Source organism: Vanacampus margaritifer, chromosome 2 (assembly GCF_051991255.1).
Source record: "Vanacampus margaritifer isolate UIUO_Vmar chromosome 2, RoL_Vmar_1.0, whole genome shotgun sequence".
Lineage (NCBI taxonomy): Eukaryota > Metazoa > Chordata > Actinopteri > Syngnathiformes > Syngnathidae > Vanacampus > Vanacampus margaritifer.
The window spans coordinates 52,660,967-52,687,309 of record NC_135433.1 but is presented as its reverse complement, the minus strand read 5'-3'; the positions used below and the strand labels follow the sequence as shown (position 1 = coordinate 52,687,309).

Genomic DNA, 26,343 nt, shown 5'->3' with positions numbered 1-26,343 from the left:
CTAGAAAGCCGGAAGATGACACACAAGTGAAAGTGCAGTGTAGTGTGTGCCTGTGTGTGTGTGTGTGTTGTGTGTAGAATGCGAATTGTGTCTTGTTTACTCCAGTTCACTCAACTGTCCGTCCAGTCCATCACATCTCATGCTGCCGAGTGCATTTCAAAGGAGAGTCACCACTTTTCACTTTGTCTCGGATATCAGCTAAACCACTCAATGTGTGTGTGTGTGTGTGTGTGTGTGTATGCGTGTGCGTGTGTGCGTGTGTATCCATTTTTGTGTCGCATGCATGCATTTGCATGCAATAATATTATTTTGGCCGGTTGCATGCATATGAATGCATATCCGTCCCTGTGTGTGTATGCGTGTGTGTGTGTGTGTTTGTTTTTGTGAATGTGGGTGTGTTGCAGGTGGAGACCGCTGCAGTTTAGGGAGCTCTGGCAGTGTGACCAGTGTGAGGTCATCAGGCAGTGGTCAAAGTGCTGGAAGTGCTTCCCACATCCTTCATGCGCAGGCTGAAGGGGTTAAGGTATGTTGAACATATTCTGTTTATATGTTCATTCTTCACGAGGCTACTAAATGCTAATTATGAGTAACGTCATGTTTAAGTCCTTTAAATGGTTAAAGAACAAATATTTATTAGCATAGTCTTGCATTAGGCTGCTCTTATCTAAGTTTCATCTTGTTGTTCCAGGCCAATACTTGAGCCTGCTAAAGCAACACAAAAGCAACACTACTGATTAAAGAAGAGCGAGTCCAAATTAATGCTAACAATGCTCCAGACTTTCACCATGATGGATTCATTAAGAGCAGGGGATGCAAAGTGGTTCATTTTCAATTCAGAATGACACAAATGAGGCAATTACAAATGCAAATGTAGAATGCTGTCATGGACAGACAAAGAATAAAGACTATGAACATCTAGTCCAACACCTGATTGATTGATTAATTGATTAGGGGGTGTGCTAAGTCCATTATGTACATACAAACAGCATGTACTCTGTACACAAAGTAAAAGTAGTGTATGCGCACAAAGATTTGCTTTCAATAGCTCATCCACCCTGACCTGTGCGTATATCTGTTTTTGTGTGCATGTTTACAGCTTCTCGCCACAGTCTTGTCTCAATCTGCCAAAGCCAAGGAACATTTACTGGAGCAGTCCAAGTCTGTAGACCCGCCTGCAGGTAATACAGTCAAGATAATATACAAAGAACACTTGATCAAGACTGACAGTAGTCATTATGCAGGGTTTTTCCTGTGTACAAAATTCAGAGGCGGCCACCTCCAGCCTGAGCCACTGATATCGCTTAACACAGCCCTCTAGCTGTGTTGATTGAGCTCAGCAGGAACGCATTTTAACTGCAATTGAAGTGTTTCGCCATTATGGAGGCGCTATAACAACAGCAGTGCACCGGAAAGACTTGAAGCAACAACCAAAGAAGAAACAACATCTTTTTTTCTTTTTTTCCTTTAACGTAACGAAGAAGAAACAGATCAAGGAGCAACCGTTGCACACGCCCATTTTCTGAAAGGTGGCGCGCTCCAGCCATCGCCAAAGTAATAAAAACACAGTATATACAATAAACATAATAGTGTTTTACAACAACGCTGCACTATATTTACAATTTAATATGCACTAGTGGATGAAGTTTTAATGATTGCAGTTTGAAAATGGCAAAAATGAATGGCAACTTTTTATTCATATAATTTCTCATTTCTAGTCCCTGATTGTAAAATGGCTGCAGGAGGGCGGCCGGTAATATCAAAGTACTGTAACTTGAATAATTGTAATTACTGTTGGATTACTGTACTCCAATACCAAATATCTTTAAAACATTCAATTATTTATTTATTTATTCCTTTATTTTTAACTCAGTCTCTCCCAGTATCGGTCACCACCGCGAGTACCAATACCTTAAAATAAGGCTGGTATTGGTACTGTGTCACCCATTATAGTCAGGGTGATACCAACTCTGCCTCAATTTAAGCCAGGAAAAACCCTAAAAAAACAAAAAAAATCATCCTGAAGCCCCCAAATTGTGGTCAAGATAGTTCGTCCTGAATGTGTTTTATGTGACAACCTTTTTTTTCTAAATATGTTTTAATGTACTCAAAATCTTTTAAAAAACAAAGGCTACGTTCAATCCCGATTTTTTCACAACTATCTGATTTTTTCATGCAATGTGAACAGTACAATTCATACAATACGATTTTTTCACACCCAACTTCAGTCTCTTTCGTATGTGGATATAAATTGGGTATATGCGATGCGTCTGTACTGGAAATCCGCACACATCCGATCTATACATGTACGTCTGTGAATATACAAAGCTGTTTTGAGTAACTGTCATGAAAACGGGGTGCGTAGGAGAGGGTGGGCCCAAAGGCGAGGAGACACATCAGCTAGACAGGAATTGTAAACAAAAGGAGAAACTTTATTGAAACAAGTGGGGACGGGTGAGAGGACAAGGACTGGGGAAGACGTGACTGGAGGAGACGGGGGCAGACGGGTCACCATGACCGGACTGGGCGAGAGAAGACTGGGTGCCATGACGGGACTGGGCAAGAGGATGCTGGGTGCCATGACGGGACTGGGCGAGAGAGGGCTGGTTTGACTGTGACTAGCAGAATGTGGGAAGCTTGGCAGAACTTGGGAGACTTGACGGAGACTAAACTGAGATGAGACGTAACACAACTTTCACACCTTGACCTCAGACTGGAGTAACGGTTCATCCTTGAGTAAGACAAGGACCCTACGCACACAGCTAAGATCTTGCAGAAGTGACTTCAGGACAACTCTTGAATGACAATGCTTTGTCGCTCCCCATCCAACCTAATGGAACTTGTGAGTTGCTGCACAGAGGAATTTGCTTAACTGCCCAAAGATACTGTTGGTGTGCCAAGCTTGTGGTGTCACATTCAAAGACTTCAGGCGTTAAATTGGTGCCAAAGTTGCAGCAAAATGTTGACCAAAGCCTGTGCATATATGTATATGCAATTTCTTATGTATTACATAATGTCTCTAGGTGTTCCCTTTCAATTGATAGCAGGATTGTAAAAGATAAATGAGAGATGATGAATAGACATAAATGCAGTTCTTTTTGGGCATGTCAAACTTAGAAAATAGCATGCAAATTAGACAATAGCTCCAAGAAGGTTACTGTTATGTAAGTGGCAAGAACAACAAGTAGGGAGTTGTGTTCAACAGAAAACAAGCAAGGGAGAGCCGAGTCACACAAAAAGGAATAATATTCTTCAGCACTTTTAAGAATTCACTTTGTGTCTTCTATACACACACACACAAACACAAATACCCTCATCTTGGCTTGTTTTACAGACAGATGGCCGAAGCAGGCAATGTAGGAGGGAAGAGTAAGAGAGTGATTGGTTGACAAGCCTGCAATATGACTGTTTGCTTATCAAACTCGCAATATGATTGGCAGGCAGTGATATGACAGTTCGGGAGACAAGTCAAATCATCTGTTGCATGATGCTCCTTTCCAATGGTAGGATGATATTTTGAACCCAGCCAATGATTTCTCTCCCAGTTGGCTCTGCCAGTTCCTCTCGGACGTCGAGCCTATCGGGCTGTCCTCTCCACGAAGCGCCGCCTTATGATGCTACGGCCAACAGGAAGGGGGAGGCGCCAGGCGAGGGGAAGGTAGGACAGTCCATGCAGATTCGCTCCTCTCTCCCTCTTTCATACAAACACCACAATTAGTAGCATGAGGACACTGTAGCCCCTCAGTCAAATTGAGCACAACTTACACACATCAAGATGTCCCAGCGGTTTCTCTCACAACTGGCCTCATCCGTGCTGCGAGTGTTCGGATGCGGCCATGACACGGTGAGTGTCTCTCTGACATGCCAATCTGTGACAGGTGTGCATGTGAGCCATCCTATCCTGCTTTCTGTTATTCTATTATTTCTCTTCCTATTTCTTTTAGTTGAAGCTTCTGTTTTTCCTTTGCACTTATTTTACCGAGAGGTCTATATAGTGATCACTGAAAGGGGCGCAAGCTTTAGTTTCATCGTCGTGTGTGTTTGTATGTGTGTGGTGGCGCACAGCGTGGGCACATTAGCTCACCGCAAGAGGTGTGAAATGGGAGTTTACAACATGTGCAGTAAGCTGTCATTTACTGAAGAGTGTGTGTGGGCTCGCGTTGAAGGTCACTTGTTGTTTTGTAATTATTTCAAGGTAGGATGCCAACGAGGTCTTGTAGCAGGGATGTGTGGCTGTTGCTGTAAATTGTTGGCTAATGTGTGTATAAGCGTGTGTGTACGTGTCATGTTCTTAGGACCATCTGTTAGCACATTCCCTAATAATCTAGTGGCCCTCTAGTGTTCAGTCTCTAATCAATTGGCAGGCCTATTAAAGTTGTAAAAGATCATTTAACAAGGAAAACAAATTCAAAAGGCAGAATAATTCCATAAAAATGGAATTAAATAATACTAAACTATTAAACCAAAACGATAAAAATGAAATTAAATATTAGCAGTATTAGCATTTAGCAGAGTGCAACAAAGTTTGTTGGTTAATATGTTCTTACCAACTTGAACAAGGATTCCAATGTACCTGTTTGAACCTACTTTTAACTCAGAGGTGGGCATCGAGGGCCGAAGTCCTGCAGGTTTTGCAAGTTGCCTTTCTCCAACGCAGCTGATATATGATCAGCTCATCAGCAAGCTCTGCATAAGCCTGATAACGATCCTGTTGATTGGAATCAGCTTGTGTTGGAAGTGAGAAACCTCCAAAACCTGCAGGACTCTGACCCTCGAGGACCGAGATTGCCCACCTCTGTTTTAACTTTTAACTACAAATGGAAGTTAACTCAATTCTGTTCTATTCTAATCTTAAACTTTTATAAAAATCATTGAGCCATGTTTTTGCTTGTGTTTTGCGGCAATCAAGCAGTGTGTACTCTAAAAAGAATGAGGCGGTAGATGGCAACAAATAACTTGTGCTATGAAGCCACACACAAAGGCAAGAGACAGACCAGCAGATTAAATGTGTTTGATTACAGAGTGTTGGAACGCTTCCTCTGTGACTAAAAAGAGAAGATAATGGTCTGAGAGAGGGAGATCTGCACCGCTGTGAGAATGATCACAGCCGACTTCAATCATGGCCAATCAAAGTGGCTCCTCTCGTTTCTTTTAAATGTGGTGTGTGAAAGTGTCGGTATGATAGAGTGCACATATGTGACGTTCAGTCAGCACTTGGACAACACCCCCACCGCCAATATTTGCCAAATTTATTGACAGATTGACAGTTACATTGACGGGCAAAAGCCCCCTTCTGGCAATGCTTAGTTGGTCGATTTTTCGAAGTTTCCCGTCAACAAAATGAGCATCAGTCATTGACGTATTGACGAACCTTCTATCAATATTTTATAGAATTCACACCTCTGATAATAATGATGACAATAATAATGATATGTTAAATGGAATTATTTCCACAATAATTCAGAGGGATTGATGCTGGCTATTCACATATTTATGAATGAAATACATCTGACATCCACCAGTATCTGAACAAATTTACCAAAATGACGTTCGACAAGCAATCTACCTTGCATTAGCACTTAGACGTATTCTTAGTAGGCCAAAGTTTAGATGGACTTTCTGCCACCAAATTGACATTCCACAACACTCCCTTTGCTATGCCAGCACGACAAGCTTGGCGAAGAGAGACTTTAATGTTCATAGTTGTTGTGTGGAAAACACTACTTCACCTTTATATTTTTATGCAGGATCATGAGTGGTCGGCGGCAACAATGAATACACAGAGACTTGATATGCTTTGCTAGAATAACCGTGTCTTTTATTCCCCGCAAACAGCAATCAACATTTATACTGTGCTAGGATAATCGTACGTTTTATCCCCCGCAAACAGTAATCAACACCTGCGCTGTGCTAGAATGATTATACCTTTTATTCCCCGCAAACAGCAATAATCACAACTCGTTTTGCTAGAATAAATGGTGTCTTTTATTCCCCGCAAACAGCAATCAATACACTACAACGTTAAGCAGCATAATATGATCAAAAAACAGCGCTTACCTTGACACTAGACTGGAGAGCCTACGGTCCGGGTAGAACGAGCTGCAAAATGGCTGGGCAATCGTACGGGTTCCGCAGCTGACTCTGTCCGGACCGTGTGCCGCTCCGTGTTTTATTCGTTAGCGTGGGAAACTGGGCTAGCCAAGCCCTTTCTCAGACACTTTCGAAAGCATGTTTTGCAAAGCAGGGAAAACTGTAGTATAAACAAGGAAGAGTTCCCAGACTGATCCCGCCCTTTATTTACAAATTGTTGGGCACCTGGATTTGTACAACAGTTCAGGACAACAACATATCCTTATATAAGAGGTTACATGAGGACATATCAAACCATGTTTTTTTTCCCCTTCAATAGTATATGTAAGAGACATTTCTGTTAACTTGTTTATTTGTTAAACCTCCCACCACTTGGGAGAGCAGTGGTGCCCATTTGCCCTGGCCTGAGACTACTTAATCAGTGGGATGATGAGTCTCAGGTGTAACCAGTGGGAGAAGAAAAACTGTTTTAGACCGTGGTCGGTGGCGTGGTGGGGGTGATCGTAATGTGTCCGGTCATTATGGACTCACGTTCTCTGTCCAAGTGGAAACAAAATTGAAACGAACTGTAAGTAAAATAAATCAGCATTGTCAAGTTGAAATTGGGGTGACTCTTCGTCATTGAACCACGCGTCAAAACAACAACCCACAGGTAACCATGGTGACCCTTTTTGATGAGCAAGAGGGTCACTACGATATATATAAATATTGACGAATGGTTGAAAATGGCCAGTTTATTCACTCGGTCAATATTCCGTGGGATGAGTTATTCAAATTCAAATAATGCTCACTATATTTAGGATATGAGCAAATATATGGTTTCAGGACAGCTCTTTGTTTGTGGCCCGTGTGCCCCAACTTGGCCCTGCAGAGGGAAAGTGGCTGACATGGAACCAGTGACAGTGCCCTCCTATCTTCTCTCCTGTAGAGCTCAGAGGCAGTTGTCCAATGGCTGAGCGACTTTCAGCTGCAGGTCTACGCTCCCAACTTCCTGGGTGCTGGGTATGACTTGCCCACAATTAGCCGAATGACCCCCGAGGTAAGGCAACTAACTGGACCCCAATAGCAGTTCCAGGCTCCGCCAAGGATCACAATGTAGACAAGTCTGCACAGATTTGATTTGTGCAGTTTGCTTATGCATGCACAAAACCCTCCCTTGTATCAAGTCATTTAAATGACGCAAATGTGCCTCTTGCCAAGCCTGCCCTTGTGTAACCCTTGTCATGTTAACCCTGGTGTTGACCTGCATCTCTCTCTCTGACCCTTGGTTGTCTTTTTATGTCACCTGTGCACCAAACACGGTTTGTTTTGTCCTATGATGGACAAGCATTGCCTCTCACCAAGTCCAGCATGCTAAACCTGAGAAAGCAACTCATTGTCATGAGTGTATGGTATCTTGTTAGTTGGAAGCAATTGATGTAAAACAGTGATTGGTTGTTATGTTGAGTTTTACTCATCATTTCACAAAAATAATTATTAAAGGCTCAAGCCCCTTTGTGAATGTCTTACTTTTGTGGCTCACCACAGGTGAAAAGATTTTGCATTTGGGCGTGGCTAAATAAGAGTTAATGTGTGCTAAATAAGCCCCTTTTACTAACAGAAGTCTCAGTTGCTCAGGTGATACTGTACATTATCACACAGTTGCAAAGGTGTTCTGACTGGTTATACTGCACATAGATTAGAATGCACAAAACCTTTTGCCGTGCTTACTAGGGCTGGGCAATTAATCGAAATTTAATTGTGATTTTGATTTTGGTTACTTTCAATCTTAAAAACATTAGAATTGAAGAAAAAGGATTTACGTGTCGAACTGGGCACTGTGTGTGCGTGTTCGTGTATGCATGTGTGTGTGTGCAGGTTCCTGATATTGTGAAAGTGCCTTGAATGTGTAATTCTGCTCTCCTTGAGTGCTTGCAACTGTTTAATGACACCCGAGTTGGAGATTTCTAAACAAATAAAAAATTACACACGGTATAAAATTAAACAGAAGACATGCTTCATTTTAAAAACATTGCCAGTGCTAATGCAAAAGTCAATGTAAAATCCTATTGACATGCTAAAGGTAAATTAGCATCAACTTCTGGGAGTGATATTCCTTCAACTAACGAATATTCACACACAAATGCTGTAAAAACACATACAGACAGGTAAGATAGGCCTACTCAAAGCCACATATTCTTCCCAATCTGTCAAAAAATAGTTATAGTTACACAGCTCAATTGCAACTTTCTTCTTCTACTCTTCCAACTCATTTTGTGTACTCCATACATGCATGGCACCACACTGCCCCTAAGAGGCCAACACGCAAACAGCAGGAAGAGCCACTTATTATTTTCACTAGTTTTTTAATTGCCATTATTTTATTATATTCATATTTTACTCTGTTACTTATTTGCTTTCTTGTTGTTCTTTGTAGTTATATTTAAAGTTTAGTTTTCAAGGATTCAATAAGTACAATAAAGATATAACAAAGTTGCTTATTTACAGTTTGAATGTGTGCAAAGACGCACTGCAGCAACATTGTGGATAGCAAAAGGAAAATCCAATCGGCTTGAAAATGACATGATATATACAAAGCCAATTTATAATACAAACCCAATTCCCAAAAAGTTGGGACACCATACAAATTGTGAATAAAAACTGAATGCAATTATGTGGAAGTGCCAAATTTCAATATTTTGTTCAGAATATAACATAGATGACAGGTCAAAAGTTTAAACTTTAGAAAATGTATCATTTTAAGGGAAGAATATGTTGATTTTAAATTTCATTGTGCCAACAAAGCTAAAAATAAAAAATAAAAAAAAAGTTGGGACAGGTAGCAATAAGAGGCTGGAAAAGTCCATTGCACTTGGCAAAAAAAACAGCTGGACGACCAGTTACCACTAATGAGGTCCATTGGCAACTTGGTTGAAGTATAAAAAAGAGCTTCTGGGAGTGGCAGTGTCTCTCAGAAGCCAAGATGGGTATATAGAATCACCAATTCCTCCAATGTTGCGCAGAGAGATAGTGGAGAAATATCAGAAAGGTGTTTTCCAACGAAAAATTGCAAAAAGGTTGAAATAATCATCATCTACAGTGCATAACATCATCCAAAGATTCAGAGAATCTGGAACAATCTGTGTGTAAGGCTCAAGGCCGAAAAATCCTACTGGATGCCCATGATCTTCGGGCCCTTAAACGGCACTGCACCGCAAACAGGAATGCTTACTGTAAGGGAAATCACAGAAAGGGCTCAGCAATACTTCCAGAAAACATTGTGGGTGAACACAATCCACCGTGCCAGCCGCCATTGCCAGATGGAACTTTACAGTACAAAGAAGAAGCCATTTCTAAAGCAGACCAAGAAGCGCAGGCGTTTCTCTGGGCCGTACTGACTAAAGAGGACAAGGACAACCCAAATTGTTATCAGCACTCAGTTTATAAGCCTGCATCTGTGATGATATAGGGTTGCATGAGTGCGTGTGGCATGGGCAGCTTCCACATCTGGAAAGGCATCGTCAGTGCAGAAAGGTATATTCAGATTGGAGAACAACATATGCTCCCATCCAGGCATGATCACTTTCAGAGAAGATCTTGCATTTCTCAACACGATAATGCCAGACCAACAGCAACACCAATTACAACATCATGGCTGCGTAGGAAAAGGATCCGGGTATTGAAATGGCCAGCCTGCAGTCCACTTCTTTCGCTTCTAGAGCACATTTGGCGCACGATGAAGGGGAAGGTGCAACAAAGAAAGCCCATTGAACAATTCGAGAGGCGCGTGTTAGACAAGAATGGGACAGCATTCCTATTTCGAAACTTGAGAAACTTGTCTCCTCGATCCCCAGACGTTTGCAGACTGTTGTAAGAAGAAGAGGGGATGCCTCACAGTGGTGAAAATTGCCTTGTCCAAACTTTTGGGAGATTTGTTGACACCATGGAATTTAAAATCAACATAGTTTGCCCTTAAAGTGATACATTTTCTCAGTTTAAACTTTTGACCTGTTCTCTATGTTTTATTCTGAATAAAATATTAAAACTTGGCACTTCCACATAATTTCTTTCAGTTTTTATTCACAATTTTTATAGTATCACAACTTTTTTGAAATTGGGTTTGTACACAAAAAGAATTGAGTGTTCAAGAATAAAATGCTCAATGTGCAGGGATGAATGGGCATGAGGCTATGATAGTTGTTTTGATTACATGTAGTTGAGTTTTGCTAGTTAAATAAATCCTAAGTTTGAAATGTCTGTCGTTTTATTATCAGTCAAATATATTTGCGATTATTAATTTACCACAATTTTCCAGCAGTACTATTTACTAGGGATCATAGGGTATGTACAGTATGTACTTACAGTATGTATGTACAGTAGTTAGGTATGGAGGACCAAAACTGCCAAAATAAATAAATTACTAAATATTTGACTAAAAGTGAAAAAATATATATATATATATATATATATATATATATATATATATATATATATAAAACTGAGTTACAATTACATCTAGGTCTTTGCATTTGAATAATCTGTGAATGATGCAACTTAGTGTGTGTAAGTGTGTGCACGTGTGCTTGCTTGTGTGCATTGTGGAGTTTAAAATATTAATGTTAAAGCTTTTTCTACATCATACATGCTCCACCAATGCTCAGATGAGTACGAAGAGCCCTGACTCCTTAACTGTGACTTTGCCTATCAGCTTGTATCTTCCCTTCAGTGTGGAGTGTTTGCACTTTGCAGCGAATATGCCACAGTTTCTTGGGGGCGTGGAGGGTGACATCATGCTTATCCCCGTGGACATGTAGTGTTGTGTTAGCCAGCATACAACACAATTGGGGTGGAAACAATCCAGCTGTATATGGGAATTTCAATGTTGCTGAAATGTGCACATTAGTATAATGTGGGTCGACTTTTGTCAAGTCTAATGCATGTTATTTTCTTATGTTTAACCTCTCAAGGCAGGCTTGCATATTTGAAACAACTAATTGCCTATCGCCTAATTAATCCACATTCATATATATATATTTTTTTTATTCATTAAAAAGTACCACTGCAGACCTTCGTTGTGCATTAGCAACAAACAGTTTCCCAGTTGTTCACTAGATGGCAAGCTCTCTCACTTTCAAAATGTCTGCCTTCTTGGCTTTACTGAAATCGATTTTCTAGGCATCAATTTCATGTCAGTATCACTACCAATCTCCTTTATTTTATTTATCTCCATTTCTGCATAAAATGACTCAGGAGAATATAGAGATAGAGTATATGCCAATTTGTAGATTTTATCTCCTCTAGGTTTTACCCCAGGGGAAGCTGTATTTCATTGTTGCAGATTTGTAACGTGTGCCCGGACATGTACCAATGGATGCCACATGCTTTATCTATTGGTTTGCCTATATTTTGAGCAACAATCAATACTAGGGTTATTTTCCTATCATCAGTGTTTACTTATTACTTTAAGGTGTCATTGATGGTATATCCTATGGAAAATAAAATAATTTGGAGTGAAGTTACATATCATCAGAGGCAGATTTGATCAAAAGTGATAATAGTAATAATAATCATAACCAGACTAGACGTCAGACTAGACCAGTAGTGAGCAAACTCGATCCTCAAGGGCCGGAGTCCTGCAGGTTTTGGATGTTTCCTTGCTCCAACGCAGCTGGTTCCAATCAACAGGATCGTTATCAGGCTTGTGCAGAGCTTGCTGATGAGCTCATCATATATCAGCTGTGTTGGAGAAGGGAAACATCCAAAACCTGCAGACTGATATGATCATTTTCTCATTCATGCTGATAAACATGGACGATTGTGCAAGAATGGTTACACGCAAATGCAAAGTACTTTTGTGCTTTACAAAGAACAAATATTGTTTAACTATTCTTCACCAATCTGACCTCCACTGGTTCTTCTTCTCCTGTACAGCCTGTTGTTGCTGGTGCCTTGCTGTTACAGACATGGAGGCTGAACCATATCCTCAAGAAAACATATCTACGATTTTTGGACATTTTGTTGCATCTAAGATGATATGGCATTCATGGAACTTGTAGAAGCAATATCTTAACATAGATAATAAAAAATAAAAAAATACTTTTGGGATTTTTATAGATCTAAAAAAAAAAAAGCATTTGATACCATAGATCATTCTATATTAATGAATAAACTAGCGAGATATGGCATAAGAGGTTTAGCGTATAAATGGATGAATAGTTATTTGTATAATAGATATCAGTACTTACAGTTAAACAATATACAATCAAAACACTTGAAGATCACTCATGGAGTTCCCCAAGGGTCTGTGCTAGGCCCCAAATTATTTATATTGTGTATATAAATGATATCTGTTGGGTCTCAAAAATATTAAAAAGGGATGAAACAACTCTCTACTGTTCCGGAAAGAACCTGAAGCAGCTTCTGACTACTGTGGAGAATGAACTAAACCCATTAATTGGTTTGACTTAAATAAATTGATTATCATTAAACTTAAACAAAACCAAGTTGATAGTTTTTGATACTAGACGAATCACTCATCAAGTCAAAATTATGGTAAACTCAGTTGAAATAGATAGTGTATGAAAATAAATTTCTTGGAGTAGTTTTTGATGATAAATTATGTTGGAAGTCACACCTAAAGTCAAAAGGAAAATGTAAAAAATCATAGGGATACTCTCTAAAACTAAGGATGTCCTGAATAAGAAATCATTATACATATTATATTGTTCATTATTATTACCATATCTGACTTATTGTGTGGAAATCAAATACCGACCCAGTTTTCAAACTGCAAAAAAGATCCATAAGAATTATTAATCGATCAAAATGTGCAGAACCAACACATTCAGTATTTATTAAATTAAATACAATGATATTTTCTGACTTAGTTGAGTTTAAAATAGCACAAATAATGTATAAAGCATACAACTACTCTGCCACAATACTTAGAAGCTTTTTTTGAATTTGAAATTCCTTACGACATGAGGGTGCCTACAAAAAAAATCTAAACAAGAACAAATATTAAGCAAAGGTGTGTTTCTGTAAGAGGTGTTAATTTGTAGAATAATTTTGGTACTGACCTGAAAATATGCAAGTCACTTGCTGAATTAAAAAAAATGTTTAAAAGCAAAGTTCAAGAAAATTATTTGAATCAGACTTGAGCTGGCATATCAGCAGAAATTGTGTCATTTCTTTTGATGTATCAGTATGAGTGTAATGAAAATTGTATATGTGAATATGAGGATGAATTATTATGGTGTATGCCTATGAATTACATGTACAATAAACCTAAAGCAACGTTGTGATCAATTCAGAGGACTGCCAGCCCACTGGGCACTTGCGAAGTGTGGGCCCGATGGGCTGATAAGGGTGCATTGTCTGTCTGGTTAATAGCATACTGAACATCCCATCCCTAGTGTGTGTGAGTGTATGTGTGAGTATGTGCACACTTTAATATAGCTGTTTGTTGTCATTCTTATTTGTGCCCAGCATAGTGATTGAGATGAGTAGAAGTGGTTGCTTTTTTATTGATTGCTTATAGTGTCAAGGCATATGCAGTCTATCAATTCTAGCCTAACTTTTTAATTACTTGGAAAATAATTCAATAGCTGCATTTTTTCAGCTTTTTTCTTCTCCACGCTCTCTCGCTCACCCTCTTTCTTTTGCAGCTATTTTTTTTCTGTGTATGTGAGTGTGTATGCGTTAATGAAAGCCTGCACATGTCACTGCAGTATATTACTTCAATGTGTTGTGTGTTTGTAGGATTTGACAGCCATTGGAATAACCAAACCAGGTCACAGAAAGAAGATGTCAACAGAGATTAATAAACTGAGCGTCACAGAGTGGCTGCCTGAACAGAAACCTGTGAGTGCACACAAAAACACACGCACAATATTTAAATGGAAATCATTTTCTGCTAATTTATAGCATACAATATATGCTAAACACACTGGTGACTTTTTCAAACACTGTGTCATCTCATTTGTTTTTCATGTTCCTATAGGCCAGTCTAGGAGAGTGGTTGTGTGCTATTGGTCTAAGTCAGTACCACCAAGTATTAGTGCAGAATGGTTACGAGAACATCGACTTCATCACAGACATCACTTGGGAAGACCTACAGGAAATTGGCATTACCAAACTGGGTAAGATATACGGTATAATATTAGAAATTACTTATAATGTACTGTTCATCGTATTGAAAAAATGCAAGTAGTGATTACCATGAGGTCATTAACATAATTCTGCCCACAACTTTTAAATGAACACAATATGCTAATTGATGTGGTCACTTTAAGTAAGAACTGTCATGTCATTGTAACATAATGTAGACATATGCCCAGGGTAGGGAGGGTAACTTTATTAAAATTGTATTTTATATACCTGTGTTAGGTGCCCGGTGGCACACATGGAGGAGGGGAGGGATGGAAAAGGGGGCACACAGAACAAAACGGGTGGACAAACTGGACATGGAAAGAACACGCAACATAACACGAACACGCAGACACTACACCTCCCAAAAAAGAAGACAACATGGAGCCACCGCTCCCGGATCACCGACTGTCAAAGTGCACCCGAATGAATAGTGACTATCCAAACAAGGTTATGGCGAAGTTCCTAAGTCACAGGAATGGTGGCAATTAGTGAATGGTCGAATTTATGGCAAATGGTGCATCCCACGAAAGACAGCGGGCACTACATCAAAACAAAACAAACGAAAGAGGCATAGGGACTGCGTTTGGACTGAGGGCTGAACCAAGAACCAAGAACCAAAAACCAAAACACACGAGGACACACAAAACAGCCACCAAGCTCCCCGACTGGAGGCAACAAAAGGCTTTGATTGCGATCGCACACCTGAAACAAATGTGGTGATTAGGGCTCCGCCCTTGCATCGAATGGCAGCCTGAGCCGGGGACCAGGACCACCAATCAGGGAGGAGCACCAACACACACACAGTCCGCCACTCTAAACAAAAAAGAATAAACCAAACGGCCAAGAAACAACGTGGGCCGTAATAAACTGTTTAAATTTTTTTTTAGTTTGTAACATAATCCAAGTACAATAATACAGGGTTTTTCCTGTGTACAACATTCAGAGGCAGCCACCTCAGTGCACCGGAAAAACCTGTAGCAACAACCACAAAGAAACAGCTTTCTTTTTTTAAACTTTAATGTACCGAAGAAGAAACCCATCATGGTGCAACCGTTGCACAGGCCCATTTCCTGGTTGTGAGGCAGAGGTGGCGCGCTCCAGCTATTACCAAAGTCATAAAAACACAGTATATACAATAAACATAATAGTGTTTTACTACAACGCTGAACTAAAGTTTCAATTTAATATCCACTAGTGGATGATTTTTTTAACAATTGTAGTTAAAAAGACAAAAATTAATGGCAACTTTGGATTCATATAATTTCTCATTTCTAGTCCCTGATTGTAAAATGACTGCAGGTTGGCGGCCGATAATATCAAAGTAGTGTAACTTGAATAATTTTAATTACTGTCATCCGTGTACTCCAATACCAATTATCTTTAAAACATTCAATTATTAATTTATTTTTTACCTCATTCACTCCCAGCCATTTGCACTGAAGCAATCCCATTCACTCTTGGTTGTTTTGCTGGATTTTGACAGATTTTGCAAGGCCCACAGAATAATTGTGTTTTATTGCTATAAAAACATGGAACCTACCAAAAGAAAGATAAGCGTCTCTTCTTTCATCATGAAAAAAGTATATTTCTATCTGTTTCCGTTTTGTAGCAATTAGCATTAGAATATAGCTAAGTTTAATCATTCACATATCTATTTAGTAATGTGAATAATGAGCTTTTTTCCAACATGGCCCCTCGTTGATCTCTGCTGCCACCTGTTGGGCATTTTTGTAATAACTACCATTTCTTTAACCGTTCTTTGCAGTTGAGAGGCTGTATCAAAGCCTTCTGAATGCTCTAGCATAAAGAAAAACTTTTTTAAAAAACTTATATATACATCTTTGGAACACTTAAAACATTTAAAACAAAACGTATCTATCCGTTTTTGGAAGCAAATTAGTTAAGTATCTATGTATACTGTAATTTTCTCGTTTACGGTCGTGGACACAAAATGTTTAGTTGCAACCTGTCAATGTTTTAGGCCATCAGAAGAAGCTGATGTTGGCAGTGAAGCGACTAGCCGAAATGCAGCGCAACTCAGATGGGCGTGGCTCCCTCAGAAAGAAGCCCCCACCAATCACACAGCAGCAGGAAGTGATGTCAAAAGAAAGCCCTCCTCCAGAGGGTGAGTTAACAGGTGATATATTAAAGGAATTGGGTTTAACTTGTCAATTTAGTAGGATAATTTAATATCTAGCGCTAGGAAATTAACTCGCTCAGTGGTTAAAAGTTGTATTTTTCTAGCAATGGCTCTATACTATTTAAAAGTCCCCTTTTGTCTATTTAGATGTGATGTCTCCAAAAATGAGCACCTTCCAGGACAGCGAGTTGAGTAGCGAGCTGCAGAACGCCATGAGCCATTCAGCTCAGGAGGTCAAAGCACAGCGTAGTCTCAACAAGGATCCTGATGAGCTGAACTCTGGAGGAGGAGGGGGAGGACCACCTAAGAAGGAGGCAAGGACAATGAGGCAGCACAGCAGTCAAGGAAGCACCTCCTCCCACAGGAGCAGCGTGTCTTCTCAAGGCAAACATCGTCACTCCCACTCCCACTCTCAGCCTGCACCTCCCTACACACCACCTCACACTCCAACCAAGACCAGGACGTCATCATCTTCTTCTACCTCCTCCGTCCAGAGCACATCCTCTCCCCAGTCCAAACACAGGGTGTCCCCCCAGTTCACTCAAGGTGAAACACCTCTGTCGCCACGCTCAAACCCCGCCCAGTCTCCAAACCATCGTGGCGCTCCACCCAATCAGAACCACCCGCATGAGATGGGAGAGGTCCCGCTCCTCTGCCTCCCACCAGAGGCTGCGCTTGCAGATGGCGATGAAGCAGATCCCTCGGCGCTCCACAAGAAGCGAGCCAACAGTCTCAACCGGCATGCCGCTTCAGATGGCGAGTGTGATGAGAGGACGGGGACTGGGAGAGGACAGATCACCGCAGGCCAAGGCTCAAATGTTCGAGCGGAAGGTGGTAAATACGCCACGGTCACCCACCGAGTCAGCCGCAGCCACTCTGTCCGCAACCAGGACAAGACTGTTACTCGCAACCAGCCGCAGTCCATCACGCTGCGCCAGAAGAAAAAAGGGCCTCCGCCACCACCTCCCAAACGCTCCAGCTCGGCGATATCGACCTCCAACTCCAATCTGGCAGAAGGGAACGTGCCACTGCAAGTGCTAACGACCACTGATGGGATGCTGGATGTGCCTTACCACCAACAACGGCGGGCCAGCGACTTGGGGGTGTCTGTTGAAACGGGAGCTGTGGAGACCAACAGCATGGGAAGCGTGAGGAGCATTGCTGCCATGCTGGAAATGTCTTCTATAGGGGGTGGAGCCAAAGGGATGGCCCTGCAAAAGAACTTCCTGCAGGTAGGGAATTGAAGTTCATATATGATATACAGTCCATGAACACCTGACCGTGTTGTGACCAACGTTATGTTTTTGTTGATTTTTAAGGCAGGGAAAACACGTGAAACCATCGGGCTGGACGGTGAAGTAGTGAACCGACGACGGACCATTAGTGGGCCCGTCACTGATCTGGTGGCAGCTGCAAGACGCGACCAGCCGACACTGTCTGTCGTCTGCCAGCCTGAATCCTCCCCGCCCCCTGTAACTTCGTCCTCCCCCAATCCAAGCCCTGGAGGAAGTGGTAGTTCTTCTGAAAACCTGCCGTTTGCAGAGGAGGGAAGCCTGACTATCCGCAGACAAGGTCGAGGAGAAGGACAGGTAGCTATCAATATATATATGTTTCTATCTATGTTGTATCTATCCATCCATCTATCTATCTATCTATCTATCTATCTATCTATCTATCTATCTATCTATCTATCTATCTATCTATCTATCTATCTATCTATCTATCTATCTATCTATCTGTCTGTCTGTCTGTCTGTCTGTCTGTCTGTCTGTCTGTCTGTCTGTCTCTCTATCTACTGTACAGTATACAGTGAACCCCTGCGATTTGTGGGGGCTGCGGACAGAGCCCTGTGGTGAATACTGAAAATCTACAAACTATTGACACACCGCCTTAGTTAGAAGTTTGTAATTGCGTATGGATGGCAAAAGATGGCAGAAAAGCACTCAAAACGGAGAACACCATAAAAGCACCAACATCTAACATGTACGCAATCATGAACCCATGTTACATAAACTATTGCATTTAGTAGTTAAATTATTCAACACAAACAAACCGTGTCACATGACTCATATTGCATATTAGCTGGCATACTATCTTAAATAACATGTTAGCAGAAACTGATGTAACATCACACAAGGCAAACAAATATGCACACTAGCATTTTAGACAAAGGGTATTAAGTCATTAAACTCAACTTTTGGCATTTACACACAATAAGAAATGTTAGGGGAAAATTATAACAACAAAGACTACAGCAGCTGCGTCCACAAAGAAGCAGGAAGAGGACACTTCAAACATACGCGAAAAAAACCCAATACCGTATAAAATATGACAACACTAAGATTCCACAAGGTGGCAATAAAGTTTTGTTTTTGTTTGTTTTGTTTGTTTTGTTTTTCCAATCAACTGTACGGTGTCCTTGAGGAGCCGCTAAATATAAAATATCATTATTATTATTATTATTATTATTATTATTATTATTATTATTAATCATTGCTTTGACCTGAGCACAAAAAAACAAATAGACAAGATTTTAAGTAGAATCGGTTCCAAGAAAAAACTGCGAATATGCAGGGGTTCACTGTTTCATTGATGTAATGTTTGAAATCAGCGAACCCTTTCCATGTTGTAATGTTTAAACACAACAGACTATATATGTTGTAATCAACAGATTTTGTTAACATTTATTAATGTGAATGTTTTGACTGTGCAAAAATGACCTCTTGCCACGAATGTATGAATTTTCCGTTAGTGTGTATTTTGTGTCTGTCTGCAGGGTGACGGCGAGGGACCCCAAGGGGATGGCGGGTACACTCAGGAAGACTTCTCCCGCGTGGAAGCCACCGCAACCTTAAAGCGTCGGCCCCGCATCTCCAAGACCCACCCCAACGGCTCGGGCTTCACCCTCCAGGAGTCGTCCACCGTCAAACGGAGACCCAAGAGTCGCGACAAGGAACCGGAGGGATACGCAGACCTCGCGGGGCCAAACGGAGATCTCCCGGGTTGCGGACCACCAAACATCACGCAGCCCGTACCTTACCAGAACGGCACAGCCACCGTGAAACGTCGCCCAGTGTCTGACACCGGTGTGACGGAGCAGCCACATCCGCAATCCCAACCACAAACTCAACCACAAGCTCAAGTGACTGCTGCTCCTCGAAGGGACAGTTTGGACAAAGGGGTTCCAGTCGGCATTGAAGAAACACCAGTGAAAAAACCAAAGCCGCCGGTCTCCCCGAAGCCATCTGTGGCTCAGATCAAGAGACAAGCAGGCCCACAGAACAGCCCACAGGCAGCATCCAACAAGAGAGTCCCTCTACCGGGACCAGGGACACCTGGCAGTCCAGGTATGACTGTGTGTGTGGTGGGAGGGCAGTTTAGAAGCACCAACCAGGCAATTCAGTTTGGTGCAAGCGTATGGTGGCATTGAACTCAAATCACTTCTCAGTTAGCGGCACTGTGGCAAATAGTGAACGATTCTTTAAAAAACAGTCTTCAAACTGTTTATTGCCACTCACAATTGAAATTTACTCTCAAACAGACCACATACTACACTTGCCGTTCAATCGCTTGATATTTACACTAATTAGCATCAATCTTGTGCTGCTAGTTCCCTTTAAGCAACAGATTAAACAAACTGTGCGGCAACAAAGACAATAACAGTACTCACTGTCATATATTCTTTTGCAAAGAATGACTGATGTGTTGGTTTTTTGGGTGGGAAAGCTGGAACGGATTAATGGTATTTCCATTCATTTCAATGTGAAATGATGATTTGAGATCATAGCAGTGTTATGAGTTTCAAGTGTGGTCAGGCAACAAATAAAACTTGTATCTCAACACACCACTGCATTCTTATTTGAGCTGTTTTGGAGGGATGGCAAAATATCTTGCTCAATTGACACTATAGGCTGTAGGATGTGACAGTGCTATTGTTGTGATTCTGAATTTTCAGGATAGCCACAACCCCAAAAATTGAGCATTCTGTGTGACATCTGAAGCACATGCTGTTACTTAAGCCATGTCCTCATTTGATATAAACTAGAACACACTGTGAACTTTGATCCTTAATTCAAGCCCCTGGGGACTGAACAGACTTCCATCCTAACCTCTTGCTCTTCTTCTGCAGTGGAAGGAAAAAAGATCCCTCCTCCGGTCTCGCCAAAACCTGCCCCCCCACCGACCGCACCTAAGCCATCCAAGCTAATCCACTCCATGACCAGCCCACCTTCCCCGACGCCGGCCACCCCTCCGGCAAAGCTGCACCCGACGGGGGCCCGGCAGGCCAGCTCGCCGCCCTCGCTCCCTAATTCCAACACCCCCAGCCCACCAAACGTGAAGTTACCCAGCCCGTCCGCTCAAAGTCCGCATACCCCGCAGACGCCCACTACGCCGCAGACTCCTCAGACCCCTGCCACTCCCAGCCCGCCAGTCAAGCCTCCTCGCTCCTCCATCGGGGGTGTATCTGTGGACAGCGGGATGACGGCGGTCGGGATGAATACGCCGGTGTCCTCAACGACAGACTTTGGTGTGGATTCTTTGGTGCATCAGAAGCTGGAGGAGACGAGCGCCTCGCTAGCTGCCGCCCTGCAGGTCGTGGAGGACAAGATACTGCGGCAGGAGGAGTGAGTAGTGTGCAATTCACAGACAACAAATACACACAAAAGTTCAGTAAAAATAGGAAACTATTCTAAAACACTTCAAATTACAGTACATACACCCCTTCTAAAGTAGTTGTTTGATTCGGTTATTTCCAGAATTGGCCGCAATTTGCCACAATGCCAGTAAATGGCGCTTTGGTGCCGTCAACAGACAGAGACTGCGCACGTTTCAAAGTTGCGCTGCTCTCATCATTTGACTTACAATAGACTAAGTGCGGCTAAAACTCAATGTAGCGATCAAAGCTAATTGAAAACATAGACATTAGCTTAGCAATGCTTCTAGCACCCGGCTCAAAAGAAGGAGTGTGCCGTATCTACTCTACCTATTTGTATCCATGATTGTTTTTTACACGTCTCTCAAACATGCTGTTTTTGGTACAGTACATGGCTGTTGTCTTTTGTAAATCCAATATTTGTATCATTTTTTTCTTTTTTTTTTAAGGAGGCGCCACCAACCTTGTACTGTACAGGGCAAATTTTTTTATGTGTAAAACATTTTCGTTAATGTGATCAAATAAAAACAAATATGCTTTAAAAAAAAATTTAACTAACTGAAACGAATTTTACATTAACAAAACTAACTATAATTATAGTGAAAATCCTTAGTTTCCGTATTTGGTAATTAATATAATACATGAGTCTTTGGGGTTGATTTTAAATGTGATTGAAGTACAGTATAAGAATTTTAAGATTAACTGGGAAAAAAGATGTTTGACAGTGTGCCGCACAGAAGTGACATCATCTAGCAGCAGCCATAGAAAAGCAGGTTCAGATGATGTCGCTCCCAGGTGCCTATTTTGCGTGTTTGATTTTTGGCTTCAATGGCTCGGCTTGCCTGCTTTTTCATTTATTTCAGCCGAAATGCAATATTGCACACAAGTAATACACAACACTTTTTTTTTTTAACAAAAACTAATACTAAACGTAAACTAACTAAAACTCAATTAAAACTAAGCATTTTTGAAATAACTAAAACTAATATAAACTAACAGAGCCGCCCTGAAAACTAATTAAAACTAACTACATTTAAAAAACAAAACTTTAAAATCCCAAACTATAATAACCCTGGTTCTCACTCTCATTTGCTAGCAGGCATGTTTTTGTCATACCCAAACTGTCTGCGAATCATGGGAAATGTAGCCCTACTAGCCTAATGCTGCGGTTGCCGGTCAGACAAGCAGAGCTTTTCTCGCAACCTATTTCCAATGTTACAATGTGGGATTGGCGCTAGGTAAACGGCACAGCAAGCTTCCAATTTGCTTCCGGAACCAAGCAAAAAATGTTGGACAACGGTGAGTGCATTGACTAGTTTAGCACTGTTGAACGGTCATCAAGACAGCATTTAGCATTAGCTAAAGTAATAACCAGACTGACTAGTGATTCAATTTGTTATAAATAATTCCTGGTGAGAATTTATTGTATGATTTTCAGTGAAATTGCACTATTTGACAATCAGTCTATGCTGCTGAGCTAACTTTATGCTTGTGTGTGTGCGCGCGCAGTTCCGTGACCGAGCAAAAGACCACCGTGAGCATCCTGGACGACATCGGCAGCATGTTCGATGACCTGGCCGACCAGTTGGACGCCATGTTGGAGTAACCGGTCGGCACGTGACTCCGACGGCACAAATGGCAATTTGGCTCTCCGTCTCCCTTGTCTCTCTTTCTAGTCATCCTTGGCTCACGGACTTGGCACTCTTCCTGTCTCCTGCGCCATCTGTCCGTCCAGCGCTGCTGTGGGAAACCTCGTATCCTCCTCTACAGGCAGCGCCTTGACTATAACGAGAGAGAGAGAGAGGGAAAAACAATGGTGAGGAGGAAGAAGCGCAACAAGGAGAGGGAGCCTGCAATCAAAATAGGTGTCATCCTTTAGACTTGTGAACACATCAACTAAACTAATAGTGATTGAAAAAGCAACAGTGTGATGAACCATTGTATGGTATGTGTACATTCTAAGCATGGAGAGTTTATATCTTACTGAAAAAAGTCCTGCATTAGCACAGTAATATATAACCATCTACAGATCATTCAAAATCTCTCGCTCTTTGGATCAATGTCATGGTTCTGTGTGCAATTCTGACCTCTGGTGTGAAATGATGTAATCTGTGACCAAAAGCAGACCATTCGGCTCCCAAAGTGTGTGTCCGTGTGTGTTTGTGTGAGATGGGTGAAAAAAGACAGAGGGACATGTACATGTGTGTCTGGGTTTGAACATACCCACACGCCCATGCAAACATGGAGAAGCACAACAGCCCACGCGGTTTCGCGCGCACACACACACACACACACACACAAACGCAGGAGCTTGCACAATATACCGATGGATGAGAACCAAGGGGATTGAGGGCTACAGCAGGTTGTCCTTGAGAAACACATCTTACAAATGATGGAATCTTTCCAGGATGCAGGTTCAATGCAGGTCAAAAGCAGCACAGCCGCTGTGGAGCTTCAGCCACAGTTTCACATAATCACCGATCCCTGCTGTTATTTTACACACAAAATTTCCAACTTCCAACTTCTGGTCTGAAAGCGTTCACAAGTGCTTTTTAAGACTCTCATGCATTTCGCTCACACATTTTCCATAACACTAAATTGAATTGACAACTTTTGCTACATTTGCACACCTAGACATATCTTTGTTTTTTTTTGGCACACTAGGAGGGAATCGCTATCAAATTTGACTCTGTGACCAAATTGGCTATTTGCACTACTCCAACAAAATCCAAGGGCTACATCTGTAGCAGATCCCGACTGCACATGTTTGCAAATTTGGCAGACTGATCGGCAGAGGGTTTTTCTCCAAAATGTGCCTAGCTGAGTGACAATTTAGTGGCAGAACGTCGATTCAAACTGACGCCTCCTCAGACCATGCCTAAGTGCTGGCACAGGGTAAATGGAACCCTCGTAAAATATTGTATTGTATAATTAGAAAAATACATATTTCCTATGAGCAATTATTCTGTAGTCAGTACTACAAAGACTTAAGAAGTGCAGAATAATTATATGTTTTTTATTTATTTATTATAAATTATAAGTGTTACATAAACAGCTGGTTTAGCATGATTTTGGTGTATTTCATTCATAAATATATGAGGAGCCGCTTTGATTGTCCATGACTGTGACAACTGCCACAGCTGTGCAGACCTCCCTTTGGCCTGCGGTCATCTGCGAAAACTAGGATTTACACCATTCCCGAAACTATTCAATTAACGTCACAATGTAATATGAAGACTATAAATACATACTTGCATTAATGTGGACAAGTTAGACTTCCTTCATTTTAATCAACCATGTTACGGTAAAAGTGTAAAACTTTAAATGAGCATCCCCCTGTTTCGGTCTCAAAGAAACAAACCCTTCTTCTCTTTCAGTCTTTTCATTCTCATCCCACATACTCGCAAACATCCGTCCTGTGTTGCCATGACAATCTGCTTCATCATCATCCCCACCATCTCCAACCAAGTTGCTATGGTTACTGCACAACGTGTCGCAACAACAGTGTTGATGGGTTTAGAAACGTGTTAGGATCGAGTTGGAGGCAGCAGAGATCGGTGACGATTGATGGTTTGTTTGAGCAACATTAAAGACGTACTCCCTAATGCAACTGGACATTAATTGATATGCTTACAATGACTATATTTATAATACGTGATTTTTAGGCGCATGTGGTGCTACAAAAAAATAAAACAGGTGGAGTACACCTTTACATTGCTGAATCCAATCCAACAGTGCATCCAAACCAAATCTTCATGCTCCCAAAGCAGCCACTCTCCTTATTCAAAGAATAATTGTGCTATTTAAATCATATAGAGATTATAATATATATATGGATATTTGCAACAAAAATAGAATTGTATTTATGATGTATGTGTCAAGCTGAAGACTATTTTTCAAAGTTAACAGATCTAATCTGAGTGTTGAATCGAGTTGCTTCTCCATGCTTCAAGTGGTTGCGAGCTGATGAGTCGTCGTATTGGTTCCTTGTTGGGATGTTGTTCTTGCCTACATGTGTTCAATTGTCCCACTGTAGCGCTCGCTGTGTGTAGAATACAAGCAACACTTCTTCAGACCTTATCATTTGGCTTTCATCCATGGCAGTGGTTTTCCTTTCAAACATGTGCCTTGCTTTTGTGATTTTGCTTTGGTTTCTAGTATGAACCATGTCCCTCCTTCTCCTATGAAATATTTTCATCTGACCCGATTTCACCTTTATGAACTAATTTAATCCAATGGAATTGAGGGAAATTTCACCTATTGAGAAAAAAAAAGTCGTCGTTTGGAATCATCATGTATGCTGATTCTTACTATCACCTTCTCTTTGAGAACTCCCAAAAATGTAATTTTCTCAAATGTATGTTTGTGCTCCACCCCAAAAAAAGCAGGGTAAACAAATGTACTGTACCCATCATCACTCATGTGTAAAAAGAAAAATGGTAAAAGGGAACACTTGCCATAAGTTCATGCCAGTCTTCTTTCACATGGTCAAGCTGCAGCTCTGACAGACGCTGCTGCCTTTAAAATATTTAACATGTTCTGCTCCTGCTTGGGTCTCATTGTGGTTCTGAGTTTACTTTGAAGGCATGTTGGGGTTAGGGTGAAATTGTAGGCAAAAAGACAGATGGTTATTTGATTAGATTTCTTAACAAAAGAAAAAGAGACAGAGAGAAAAGCCAAGCTGTTTGAACTGGATTTCCTGCCTGTGCTTATATGAAAGGACACCAAGCTGGTGTCCCTACTTCTTCTGCAGTGACTGCGTGACAGACGGAGGCCGAATGTGTGCGTGCGCGTTTTGTGTTGCTTTGCTTTTGATTGTGTGAAATGCGCGTGAGACCAGTGCGTGTGTATGTTGCAGTGAGTGGACAGTGGTTGGTGTGCTTGCAGTGACTGCGTCGTATGGCCATCTGCTCTAAATAAATAAACGTTCGATACAAACTGCATCATCCCCTCTTGTGTTTGACTGTTTTTAGCATTTTAGGTCTGTTTGGGGTTACTTAAACTTTGCAGCAACAGCAACAAAAGTTAACAAATGTTTTTTTTATTTGCTGGCATCTTGTGGCCTCGATAGGCAATTACAGATATTAACTAATTACAAGGAGAAAAAAAAGACTTTTTTATTAAATGATTAATCGTGATTAATCAAAATTCTAAGATGTGATTAATCTGATTAAAAATGTAATCATTTGACAGCGCTAATATAAATAAATATATATACACACATATATATATGTATACATAAACGTATATATACATATATATATACACACACATATATATATATATACATATATATACACACATATCATATATATATATCACATAGATAGTG

General features: G+C 41.1%; 1 protein-coding gene and 1 long non-coding RNA gene across 10 annotated transcripts in view; one reads left to right on the top strand and one right to left on the bottom strand.

Annotated features, from left to right (window-relative positions):
* Window positions 1–25,954, top strand: part of caskin1 (CASK interacting protein 1) — a 94,335-nt gene extending 68,381 nt beyond the window's left edge. For 4 of the 7 annotated variants that reach the window (XM_077559461.1, XM_077559466.1, XM_077559464.1 and 1 more), the window contains 12 exons: window positions 405–523; window positions 1,097–1,178; window positions 3,543–3,655; window positions 7,016–7,126; window positions 13,828–13,929; window positions 14,069–14,207; window positions 16,199–16,354; window positions 16,505–17,589; window positions 17,677–17,946; window positions 19,110–19,704; window positions 20,487–20,982; window positions 22,521–25,954. In XM_077559461.1, the coding sequence (XP_077415587.1) occupies window positions 405–523; window positions 1,097–1,178; window positions 3,543–3,655; window positions 7,016–7,126; window positions 13,828–13,929; window positions 14,069–14,207; window positions 16,199–16,354; window positions 16,505–17,589; window positions 17,677–17,946; window positions 19,110–19,704; window positions 20,487–20,982; window positions 22,521–22,617 (3,365 nt within the window). In that variant the 3' untranslated portion in view covers window positions 22,618–25,954. The remainder of the gene's footprint in view (window positions 1–404; window positions 524–1,096; window positions 1,179–3,542; window positions 3,656–7,015; window positions 7,127–13,827; window positions 13,930–14,068; window positions 14,208–16,198; window positions 16,355–16,504; window positions 17,590–17,676; window positions 17,947–19,109; window positions 19,705–20,486; window positions 20,983–22,520) is intronic. The other 3 variants (XM_077559462.1, XM_077559463.1, XM_077559465.1) reach the window with 3 other exon arrangements.
* Window positions 2,409–4,657, bottom strand: LOC144044820 (uncharacterized). 3 transcript variants are annotated; one of them, XR_013291367.1, is made up of 3 exons: window positions 4,585–4,657; window positions 3,763–3,866; window positions 2,409–3,691 (listed from the first exon to the last, which is right to left on the bottom strand). It is a non-coding gene; the product is annotated as an uncharacterized LOC144044820 (long non-coding RNA). The 3 variants fall into 3 exon arrangements; XR_013291365.1 differs by having other exon boundaries at window positions 4,571–4,641; XR_013291366.1 differs by having other exon boundaries at window positions 4,545–4,621.
* Window positions 25,955–26,343: the final 389 nt, after the last annotated feature.